This window comes from Myotis nattereri (assembly GCF_964212035.1).
Source record: "Myotis nattereri genome assembly, chromosome: X".
NCBI lineage: Eukaryota > Metazoa > Chordata > Mammalia > Chiroptera > Vespertilionidae > Myotis > Myotis nattereri.
This window is the reverse complement of record NC_138078.1, coordinates 103,665,314-103,678,202: the sequence shown is the minus strand read 5'-3', so window position 1 is coordinate 103,678,202 and position 12,889 is coordinate 103,665,314. Positions and strand designations below refer to the sequence as shown.

The 12,889-nt window shown below is 40.7% G+C and overlaps 1 protein-coding gene across 1 annotated transcript in view; it reads left to right on the top strand.

Annotated features, from left to right (window-relative positions):
* AMOT (angiomotin) overlaps positions 1-7,289 on the top strand; it is a gene marked incomplete at both ends in the record, with an annotated part of 48,869 nt that extends 41,580 nt beyond the window's left edge. Inside the window, 4 exons of the mRNA XM_081081974.1 lie at positions 3,905-4,027; positions 4,863-5,095; positions 6,192-6,836; positions 7,192-7,289. Coding sequence (XP_080938100.1) covers positions 3,905-4,027; positions 4,863-5,095; positions 6,192-6,836; positions 7,192-7,289 — 1,099 coding nt within the window. The remainder of the gene's footprint in view (positions 1-3,904; positions 4,028-4,862; positions 5,096-6,191; positions 6,837-7,191) is intronic.
* Positions 7,290-12,889: the final 5,600 nt, after the last annotated feature.

Genomic DNA, 12,889 nt, shown 5'->3' with positions numbered 1-12,889 from the left:
TCCCAGATATCATGATTTCAAAGATGATGAAATAGGGATTATTACCTGTTCAAGAGTTACTACCAGTATTTGAGGCTTATTATTTACTCACTTAGAAATATTATAAATAACCCTGGCCAGTGTGGCTCAGTTGGTTGAGTGTCATCCAGTGCCCTGAAGGGTCACTGGTACAGTTCCCGGTCAGGGCACACACCTGGGTTGTGGGTTTGATCCCCGGTTAGGGTGCATACAGGGCAATTGATCAATGTTTCTCTCTTCCTCTCCCTTCCCCTTTCTCTAAAAATCAATAAAAAGACATTATCAGTTGAGGACTAAAAAGTATTATAAATAATCACACTAATAGGGCCTATATTATAATTTCATACTTTTGTGTCCCTAGAGATTGATTCCTCTCTAGATGCTTAATATAGATGAGGAAAATTACCACCTAGGAATTCAATCCCAGAAGAGCTATTTAGCAGTGCAGTTGGTGAATTATTTCTGAAGAGCAGCGAAAGGATAAAAAGATAAAACACCTGATCAACCTCTCAGAATGTGCAAGTTTCATTCTTATTTTGGGCAAAGTAAATCTGGGAAAGAAGGAAGAAAGGGAAGCAGGAGATAGAAGCTGGCCACACACATTACATATGTCTACCTTTTCCTTCATTGTAGGCCTTTCTCAGTTTCCAGCCTCAATTTTCTTCCCATTCTACATTGTCTTAGTTATTTTGTTCTGTATTACAGCTTCAAGTAGTAACTCCGACATCTCTAAAATTAAAGTTAGAAATTTCAACAACTTGTTGGATATTGTTATATGGCTATTTGTAAAATACTTTACCTCCAATGTAATTAAAATAAAAATCCATTATATTGTGTTTTTGGGGAAAAAAATCTCTCTTCCATTTTCTGTCTTAGAAAATGAGTGGTATGTCATCTCTTCTAGTCATTTGAATCAGAAACAACAAAGTTCTCATTCATTCTTCCCTCACCTTAACACAGATTTAAGCATTCTCCAAGTTCTAGCAATTCTGCCTTCTATAGTCTGTTTCCATTTCCCTTGCCATTTCACTGGTTCCTGTTTTCATTATATCTTGCTGGGATTATTTCAATATAACCTTTCTGACTGGTCTGCCTGTGTCTAGTATTAATGCTCCTCTAATCCCTCCATCACATTTCAGTAAGAGAACGCTATCGTCCTAACACACAGCTGGGATCATTGCAATCCTCTCGAAAAGCTCTAATTATTTTCAGTGCCTATTGGAGTAAAGTCCAAACTCATTTCTGTAATCATTAATTATTAACTTTTTTGTTTCCCCTTACAAGTTTCCTGCAGTCAGGAACTAGTCTTACTGATATCTAGCCACTCTACAGCCTCGTAGTAACTTCAAACATAGTGCTGTACTCATGGCTGAGTTTACATAATTAACAAATAAAAGGATGCTACCTATATGAAAAGATAGACTTGAAGTTTAAAAGGCCACTTGATGTTTTAATTTGGAGGTCATGGGTGGTATTCTAGAAAGCAATGTAAGTAATGTGATGGGGATAACTTTGTTGGAGAAAGGAAGGAGAGAGAAGATGGCCGAAAAGACAATTGCCAGAAACAGATAACTTAAGAATTGGAGATGGGGCATGACAAATTCATGGATTTAGGGTTTGTTATTTGCAGGTTGTGTTTTCAAGCTCAGCATCTCTCTATGAATGTGCTTAAGAATCGTTTCACAGAATTGGGAGTTAACAGGTCAAGGTGCTCCTTCAAACACTGTGCTTGCTTGCTTTTGCCTAAACCATGGGCTTAGTAGCCCAGCTTCTAGAAAGAAGATTGATATTGAAGGCCGTCCTGGCAGCTCTGTAGGAATTCACTAAGTGCCCCACATTTTCAGGCTCCATTCCTGTGAGGAGCTCACAGTGTCCATATCAATTAGCTGGCAGGGCTCTGAGTCCCCCGAAAGGTCTTTTATGCAGTGGATGTGGCAGTAAGCCAGCAGTGGCTCCCCTACTGACAAACCAATATGCTCAAGTTCCCAGTGTCCATAGATACCATGCACTTTTTAGAGAGGTCTGGCTCTGAAGCCTCAGCCATCACACTGAAACTCTGTACTGCAGGAAATGCCTCCGGGGTTATACCAAGAACTGGAATTCTTTATAGTCATAATCTCTTTAATGTTATTCTCCTTCTACCTATACTTTTGTCTCCTAATAATAGATAACTTTGTTGAGTATTTTTACTGAGTCTGGCACTATGTTACATGCATACTTCAATTTTATCCCCTAAAGATCCCATGAGATATAGGTACAATTATTTCCATTTTGCATATGAAGAGGCTGAGACCTAGAGCAGTTAACTGACTTCTTGAGCTCAGAGAGTTTGTTAGTGGCAGTGAACTTAGAAAGGCTGGGGCTTGACCCTGGTGTGGTCTATAGTCAGAGCTGGTGCTCTCACCACTGTACAGTGCCACTTCTTCTTAGGTACTTTGGAGCACTGGAGCCATTCCCAGTAGGACTTCAAGCAAGTGAACTGCTCTAGAGCAAGTGTAGAATTCTGAGATACTAAAATATTTTGAATTTAGCAAATGATGAGAGCCATTGTAATCTATTCCTTCCTTGCTCTCCAATTATTTCCCTATTCAAATAAGTTGTTTCAGCCTTGTATAGAAGGTGCAAGTGTTTTGGGGACAGTATTTTTTTGCAAAAACACACCAAAATTTCCCAACTTTAATACTAACTTTCTGCCTCTTCATTCCATTGCCCCTTTGCTCCCAGCTGCACTGGTCACAATCTCTAAGCTAAGAGAACACAGCTGGAGCGAGCTGCCAGCAGAAAATATGTCTGGAGTTCTCCCACAGATCTGTGTTCTCATAGGAAATATAATGAAGCAGTGCCAGTTCATTGTTTTCCCAGCCTATTGTCTGATTTCCTTAAAGTGCAATATAATTACATCAATATTCTTCCTAATCTCTTTTCTTTCCCTCCACGTTACTCAAATAAGATCCAGTTTTCTTCGTTCCATTTCCCTTTTTCTCTACTGCTAGTTGTGAGTGAACTAAAGAAAGATGCAATGACCTCACTTATCAACAGAATAAAGGATTCCCTTGTTTTTGACTTGTGCTAATTAGACATCAGCCATGCCCATTAGACCCTCTTCTTTCTTTCCTCTCTCTCTCTCTCTCTCTCTCTCTCTCTCTCTCTCTCTCTCTCTCTCACACACACACACATACACACGTTTCTTATTAATTAGTCTTTGAGTCAATGGCCTGAGACACTTTCAGATGGAACATGATGGTCCCTCATGCAGTTGGGATTCTGGCAAGAGAACAGTCATTTAGTTGGGGAAGACTCAATGGTTTGGAACCAGAACCTTTCAGATGCAGGTTAGATAGGACTCACGTGGCACTGACTCAAAGACCCTGCTTCTCACTCAGCTCACATGCCTACCTGTTGACATGTCTATAGTTTGTTTCTAGCACTCAGGTGTAGTTAATGCTGTTCATCTGTCACATTAAAAATCTAACTTTTTTCATTTTATGACTGTCATGAGAATAAAATGGAAATATAAAATATCTTATATATAATATAAATAATATAAAGTGGAAATATAAATATCCACCTATTGCCTGGCCAAAATGTGAAAACCAGAATGTTTTGGAAGGATATCCACTTAGTTTTGAAGGCAAACCGTGCACACTTCTCATAGAATCTCTCACTGACTTTTGCAGCTAGTTCCAGGCCAATCACCTCTTCTAGTTCTGAAAGTTGGAGTTTCTTATCTTGAAAGCTCTTATCAGTTAGCCACCCAGAAACTAATCTTGCCTAATAAGTTTAGTTTCAATTTAGGGCTTTCCCAGCAATATCTTTTACTTAGGAAGGGGATAGGATTTATTGATTTTGCTATCCTCTCATTATCATACTGTCATTTCCTTCCCAGGGACACAACAGTCATCAGCCACTCTCCTAACACCAGCTATGACACAGCTCTCGAAGCTCGCATCCAGAAAGAGGAGGAAGAAATCTTGATGGCCAACAAGCGTTGCCTTGATATGGAGGGCAGGTAAAATGTTGATCTGTATCCTCAGGGGAGGATTAACCAAAAAATAAATAAACTAATTTTAAAAAAAGAAAAAAAAATGTTGATCTGGACCCCGAGTTGGTGTGGAGACCAGATAGATCAGCAGGGAAGGGTGAGCATCTTCCTTCACAGCTGGGAAACCTGATAATGTAGCCTCTCCCACCCCTACACTCCTGCCAGCCTGTTACTTAGGATATGAGATGCAATGACTTTTACCTTGATCATTCCACTCACTGTGGAATTCCAGTAGTGTTGCTTTCCCCTTTGGCCTTGGTAATTGCTTTCCATCTGCCTTCTGCCAGAACTGACCCTTTGGTATTTGCACTCTGGGGTATTCTTTCTAGCACTGTACCACAACCCTGTTATACTGCACAGTGCTCAGTAAAAGAACATCTAGTCATGCTGTACCTGATGTCTCTTATAAACTCATAATCATTTACTTATTACTTGAAGGTTATGGCCCATGTATAGAAGTTCCCATCTTTTCACTGACTTCATTTCTGTTGCCTCAGATTCTTCACTATAACACTCACTATATCGGTTTACTCTCATATACGGCCTTCCCCCCCCCCCCACCAGTATTGTACTTTGGATTCCTAAAACTTAAGCAACAACTCCTACATGCTCTGTTCTACCCATTTGGAGGTACAAAAAGGCATTTTGAAAATGTAGCACTGTCCCTTGTCTCACAACTCAGAAATAACTAGACCACCACTTAGTCAAAAAGGTAATGGAAGTTCAAGTCCATGTAGGCAGTGAGAGTAGAACATGAAGATGGCAACAAGATCTTTATATGTTCTTTGTCTTTGACTCCTAGGATTAAGACCCTCCATGCCCAAATTATTGAGAAGGATGCCATGATCAAAGTACTCCAGCAACGTTCCCGGAAGGAGCCTAGTAAGACAGAGCAGCTATCATCCATGCGGCCAGCAAAGTCTCTGATGTCCATTTCCAATGCTGGATCGGGCTTGCTCTCCCACTCTTCCACCCTGACTGGCACCCCCATCATGGAAGAGAAGCGGGATGATAAGAGCTGGAAAGGGAGCCTAGGTAATGACAATAAATAAGGAAGATTAAAGTGACATGTTTAAGGAGAGCCCTGACTTAGCTATGTGCCCACACAGCAAGGGAAAAGAGTGATGGTCCCGATTCTAGACAGGAAGATATCGCCGGTTGGGTCCTCCTGAGAGGCTAGCTGTGAGGTCTCACGGAGACAACATTGGTTGAAGCCACGGCCTTAGAAGATAAGAATCCTGAGTTCTATTTGGGTGGGAAGGAAAACAACTTGTTTCCTCTAAAAAATTCTCATATTTGGCCTTTACCACATGGGACCTTTTGTTCACAGCCCATGTAGCCTTTGTGCCGTTAAAAAAATTAAAATTTCAGCTTTTTCTGTGTTCTTTTCTCCCATAAAATTCAAGGACTCAGAGTTCTAATTAAGCTAAATGGAGCTGGGTGACAGGTTTTTGTTACCATAATGTTCTGAGATGAGAATAGAATGTACTTTTTCACTTCTTCCCTGTCCATTGCTTCCCTTCTAATCAAAACCTCAGAAGTATTTGTGATACCATGAGGCACTTGGTTAGAGCCTGAGGACACAAGCTGTATATATTTTAATTTTAGCTGTTTTTGTTGCTTCTAATAACTTTCTTGGTTCTGTGACACTAGCAGTGCCCTTTAGTTAGAGCAGGCACTTTTGGGACCATGGTCATGATTAGAACCTTAGATCACACAATTATTATCACATTCATCTGTGACCACAGACTTCTTCCACCGATCCTTTCCAGCTGTCTAGTATGGATGGTGTTGGTTACAGGTGGAAACAAGTAGAAGCATTCTGATAGCTCGGTGGGAATCAATCACCACTGGACAAATAAATCAAAACACATACCCAGGACACTTCAGGTTTAATATGATGTGCTGGGGCTTGGAGAATGAGAACCAGAAGGGGTCTACCAAGTCTGAAAGAAACTTTTAGACATGACGGGAAGTGCGTGACAAACTGATTTCTGGGTTCGAATGAGGACAAAGTAAAGAATTAGACCCATTCATATTTCTCCTGAACCTCCTACAAAGAAGAGGTAACGAGATGCCTGCATTTGAAGAAAGTATAGTTTTCTAACCTCTTTCCCGCTTCCCTTTGTAGGCATTCTCCTGGGTGGAGACTACCGTGCAGAGTCTGTCTCTTCTACACCCTCACCTGTGCCGCCCTCGACTCCCCTGCTCTCAGCTCACTCTAAGACGGGCAGCCGAGACTGCAGCACCCAAACGGAACGGGGAACTGAAGCAAACAAAACTGCAGCTGTTACTCCAATCTCTATTCCTGCTACAGTTGCTGCCGCCATCACTGCCAATGCTGCCACCAACACCACCACCATGGTAGCTGCTGCTCCAGTGGCTGTTGCTGCTGCCGCTGCCCCATCTCCAGCAGCAGCTGCTGCTGCTCTTGCTGCTGCTGTTTCTCCAGCTGCTGCTATTCAGATTCCAGCCGCTGCCTCTGCTGTTGCTGCTACTATTGTTGCTCCTGCTTCTGCTGCTGTTCAGGTTGCTCCAGCTGCTCCAGCTCCGGTTCCAGCTCAGGCTCCAACTCCGGTTCCGGCTCCAGCAGCAGCTCAGGCTTCTGTTCCAGCTCTGACTCAGACACCGACTCCATCTCCAGTTGCAGCTGCTACTCCAGCTCCAGCACCAACTCCATCTTTGGCTCAGGCTGATGCTCCTGCAACTCCAGCCGCTGCTTCTGGACCGCGGCGCTTGTCTATACCAAATTTGGCCTGTAATCCAGACAAGACAGGTAATAATGCTCTACCAGGTAGCTTTTGATTCTGTCCTCATTACAGATTTGTTTGTACCTGCTGTTTGGGCACAGTTGGTCATTTGGAGGGAGATTTTTCATATTCTAAAAAGGATTAATCAGGCAAGATGAGGGCAGAGAGTCTGTAAATAACATCTGACACTAAGATGGGAACAGAAATGAGTCCAGGCCTTTCTCCCAGTAGAAGTAAATAAATGTTCAGAGGAACAGGGCAGGTGACAAGCAAGTCTCACCTGGCCATTGACTTCATAGGGGCTTTAAAAGCTGTCCATTTCTAGAAATTTGTGTTTTTATGTTATCCCTAAGTGTTTTCTAATCCCTTATTTCTATGTAGATGGTCCCGTTTTCCACTCCAATACTCTGGAGCGAAAAGCTGCTGCTCAGATCCTGGGACAAGAGCCTGATGCAGAAATGGTGGAATATCTCATCTAAACGGCCTAATCAAGAGCTGCAGTTTATCAGCAAGAATGCTCTTAATCATTTTTCCCTTTTGTTGTTATTTTGAGGGTGAGGAAAAGGGATTGGGGGAATGTTTTTTTAAAGGGACTTTTTATTTTGACATTATAGTACTTACATAATGCCATATGAACTCCAGTCTATTTTGGTGCACTTAGAGAGTACCTCTAAAGACAAATCAATCAGAGTGTGCTCTAAAGGTTATTGGATTTCTACAAATACTGGGACTGTTAATAGCTGGATATTCACCAATGTTTTATAATGTGCTTAAAAATTTTTGGCATTTCCATATTCCAGATCATTTTTTATTGAAGAGCACAGTATGTTTGGAAGACAGTGTGTAAAAGGTAGTTCAGAAATGGGAAGCTGGAGAGAATTTGCACATGTGATGTTTTGCAGAGTTACCATCTAGGCAGCATCCAGAGAGAGAGAGCTCTTGCCTCGGGCTCGTGAAAGGGGATAGTTTTTGGAGCCATGTAAACTGGAGGGAAGGTAGGGAGTAGTGGGGTGTGGAAGGGTGCTGGAGCTAATTTTCCCTTCCAACTTCCCAGCTACCCTGTGCCAGGGGATTGTTTTTATTTTCATTTCAGTGGTGCTTTGGAAGTTGATTCTTTTGGTTCCCTCTTGGAGGTTCATACATTCATATATATACTCTGGAATAATTTATGCATTTGGGTAATTAATATATTGCTTTCAGCCACTAAGAAAGTTAAATTAGCTAAAACTTCCGCTCTCTTAGAGAGTTAGACCACCGGAGGCCTTGATGGAGAGTTGCACGAGGTGCTTGCAGAATGTAGACCTTTGTGGTCTGTGTCTAGCCATGAACAGCTTGCTTGCCTTTCCTGAGACCAATCTGCTTAGTGTCTAATTCTTCCTCAGCACAAATTCACTGGCTGTGTCACCAGTTCTCAAATTGTCAATTACTTGCAAAACGAGGAAGCACTTGTGGTGACAGGTTGAATGCTTTGAATTTCTGGTGACTACTTTGAAATAACTCATTTTGTTTCCCAAGTTCTTAGACGTATTTGACTATCACCTCCAAGGGAAAAGCATGAGAAACCCAAAGTACTATGCTGCAGTCAGGGGAGAGGTGGGCTGCAGCAGAGTCCTCAGCTACCTCTTTTCATGGCCAGTGACTCCATCTTGGAATGCTTTTGGAGAGCAGCAGGAAATGTACATGTGGGCAGGGACCAAGGAGGCCATGGCTCCAAGTTTTGCCTAAGGGCTGCCTCCAGGAACACAGAAGGGCTGCTCATTGCCATAGGTCCCTGCTCTGTGTCACTTATCTACCCTTCATTAAGATGATAAATCTACAATCAAAGTCATTAATATCAGTTTTCAGGGGTTTGGGGGGAGGTGAGGGGATTGGGAGTGTTATGTAAGGGTGGGGGGGGTAGAGGTTTGGGGATATGCTAGTTAGAAATCAGATTAATAGAAGAGTAGGCCTGATATATTACATTGTGAGGCATAGTGGCTGGAAGGAATTTTTGCAATACAATAGCCCAACCCCATCATTTTAGTGATGAGGAATCTGAGACCTGGAGACTTTAAGTGACTTTTTCAAGATCATACAACACAGCTTCCCACTCTGCCAAATACCGTGCTTATTTTGGGAAACACTTATATACAAAAAGCCCCATTTTAAGAAAAGGCATCTTCACAGTCCAGGGCATATGTATTTTGTAAAATAGCCCTGGCTTCAGTAATTTGTACAGGGTTCTGAGTTCCTATCTTGCCTTTCCTGCAGTGCCTTTTGCAAGGTTTTTCCTTTCCTGATTCTGATTTCAGTATGGAGTCACATGGGACATCTGCCCTAAAATATCAACCTCACTTCTTCTCTTGCTATGAGATTGGCTGTCTCAGGTCACCTTACAGAGTTCCTCTGTAAGTACAGGAATGGCCTACTTAACAGTATTCTTGTGTCATTCCCAGCGACCTTCCAAAGGAATTATTTTGTGTGAGGGGAAGGAGGAGATAAGAGGGAAAGTGATGTGCTTTTTCAGGCAGTCTTGACATTTTTAATAATGAAGTGATTATCACACACATTAGTACTTAGTTATTTAGTGAATCCCAAATAGAAACTAAAAGTGCAGTTGTGTTAATGCTCATTCATATTACCCTTTAGTCATAGAAAAAAACTCAAATAGTAAAAGCAACAAGTAGCAAACTTCAGGACTGCTACTTCCTGTCTAAATAAATTCATAAATAAATAGAAAAGTAAACCTTTCATTTACTCCTTTCATGTTTATAACATATTGCCAGCATTTTTGCTAGCTCTGGGAGCCATGGTTTTAATTACATTTTGTAAGGTGACAAATGTCATACATTCCACACTGTGTGGCAGCCATCTCTTTAGGCTCATGTATTTTGGGAAAGGAGGAAGTTCTTAGCTAAATATTATTTTGAACTTTCCACAACATCTCTGCCCCCCCTCACACCAGCGGGGTTCCCTTTTGGCTCAGTTTTTAATCCCAGGTAATTTACTCAAATACATTGTACATTTGAGAGATGGAATAAGTCCATGTCAGTGTATTATGTTTACGAAGAAGATTGATTCAGCCTTTTCAGAAGATCCCTAATAGATGACATTTTAAAATTCAGGTTTATGGGAGAAATGTCAAGGTAGCCACCTTTTCACAATTGTGTCAATGTAACACTTGGGGGATGTTTCTGGACTCCCAGCTATCTATGCATTTTACTGGCACCTCAGAACAGGAAGGTGACCTTGTTGTCTTAACTTGTACTGCATGGTGGTCTCTGGGGACCTTCTAAGTCAGTTGTACTTCAATGTCCCTTGTACAGAAAAATTTCATTAGAACAAACTTTACTTGATATGAAATTCTTATTAACATTTTTTTATTAAATAAAAGTAGCTTGAGCTTTCTTATAAAATCATGTATCTTAATTGTTGTTTTAATGAAGGATTTGTTTTCAGTGCTGCTTTTGAGCTTTAGGTTGAGAGGATAGTAGGAACCTGAAATATTTGCCATCACCTGCCATGGGAAACATACTGGGAGACCCATCACATTCTCTTTTTCTTGTTACACAGTTGGTTATGCACAACGATTGGAAAATGAACAAACTTACTGTGCAAACTACTTTTTATGAAGAGCCTAAAAACTAACAATGTAGCAACTTCAAGTGTATACATATGCACTAACTCTTATACATTATATTCTCATGTCTGTTATCTCCTGTTATCTCAATTGCTCATTCACATATGGAATTTGTTACTTAAAATGTGTGCATTCTTACTGAACATGTTTTCAAAGGAAGGCATTAGCTATGGGCTAATTGCCACCAATTTCAGCCTGGCATGATCCTTGGAATATATCTTCCAAGTGCCATCCATCATCAGTCTGACCAGTGTCAGGAGTTTGTTTGTTTTTTTCTGGTAGCAACGATGGGTTATATGAAGCCTTCAACCCTCCTTCTGTGGCCTCCCTTGTGATTAATGGCATGTGTTTGTAAAATGAATAGCTGAGGTTGGCAGATGGCTAGAGAAGAATCACCTTTGGTTTGAAATGTATTTGGCCTTATAATGATTAAGACCCCATTCTGTAATCAACGGAGCTAGTTCCAGTAAAATTAAGCAGGTGTGAATCCACTCTGTGCCTATCTTTTCACTGACAATAAAGTTAGCTATTTTAAAATGCAGTACTGTGTGGAAAATGCTTTGGTGTTTACCCGACAGATGTTTTAGTTGAGCTTGTACCAGTGATTGCTTTCAATTTAGTATGCAGTGAAATTGACTTTCAAGGGCAGCATGCAGAATTTGCATTTGCTTAAAGTATGGAATGTAATTATAAAGTATTAAGACAACACCACTGGCTGCATTGGTTTCTTTATATATTCAGGCAGCTTATATTAAGAGCTTTGCATCTTTTTATCTCCTGGTTCCAAGGGATAAAATGATGGCCACCCAAAACAGAGAATTCATCATTTGGTTAGCATGTTGGAAGGCCCCTTGATGTTCCCTTTGTACCCTTGTTCTTATGCCAATTAATCAGTTTTGGTTGCGGAAGCTTGTTATTAAAAGCAAATCAGTACCACATACAAGTTGGCTCTTTTCACTGAAAATGTTAAAGCTGTCTTTCCACTGCCCTCCTTGTGCCTCCTGTTTACCACTGATGCCCAGCCTAACTGGGAGATAAGAGCCCTGCAGGCTTGGAAATGACACTTTCACAGTGAAATAAGCTTGATGTGTGTTGCAAAATAAATGGGGAGAGGGTATAGAACTCATTCTAAATTTTACTTTTTGATTAAGGTGGGCTGCATTCCTCTGCATACTTACGAGTAGCACTTTGAAAACTATATGTGTGAAAGCCCACTCCTCTTCTTCAGGACAAAGAAGATCGTCTTAAGTTAATGCACACCTTCTTACAAAGCTTTGTGAAGCAATCCTTTCAGATACATATTGTGCCCCGTTCTTAATAAACAAGTGTTCCTTCAAAAGATCACTCTGTATCAGCCTTTCTAGATATTAACCAGCTTTATAACTGATGTGATTATCTGTGTGGGACTTCATCTTCCTTCCTGTGGGCCTACTCTGCTGTGACAAGTGATTTGCACAGTCTATGAATTGCACAACTTCAAAAACAAACAACCCCTGCTTCCCACCTTCTCCACCTCCATCTTATCCTACAGGAGGGTTTTTATTACAGGAAAAATACTCTAAGTGATTTAATCTTAGAACACTTTCTACATTTATTGGCTTCACCCTGATATTTGAATAAAGACCTCTGAGTGACTTAGTTTCCAAAAAGGAAAACATTTACAACCCCAGATTTTCATACCACATCATAAGTACTCACTCAGATGCAGTTATTTTGGTTCCTTTTTTTTTTTTTTTCCACTTGCCTTTGCCTTGGACCGATAGTTTCAGGCATGTGTGAGTTGTTGAATAGCTGCATATTACATGTTGTCATTATGTAAAAGGCCCTGAAGTTTAAAAAAATACGTCCATGATTCTAGTTTATTAGAGAAAATTGCACACACACACGTGCACATGCACACATTTAAAATTCATTGTGATTGATGAATGGAAAAAGTTTGAACAAGATACAGAACAAATGCAAATAAGGGAATGATTGCTGGGATGGCACAGAGAGTATGTGTGGGGGGACTGAGTTTGAAGGATGTGTAGGAGTTAAAATGGTGAACTAGGAGATGGAACAAACATTCCTTGCAAAAGGAATAATATGTACAAAGGCAATCTCATTATGTCAGAGTTGCAATCAAATGAAGACTATGTTTCCAAAATCAAAGACCCTAGAGAACTACTCTGAATTTTAACATCCTCATCATGGAAACTTACAAACTCACTCAGGTGGTTGACATACTGATCCAGAAGGCAAAAGAACATGGAGTTCTGGTCCTACGTCAGCCTCTAAGCAGACATTTACTCCTGAACAAGTTCCTTAAGATCAAAGAGCTTTATCAATAAAATGAGGATAAATATATATCCCTATGGACCTCATGGAGAGGGGACAAGAGATCTTTACAAAGTGAGACTATAAAAAGATGCCAGTCCAAACAATGGGCCAAATCTATAAAGATGAACTTTTTTTTTTTTT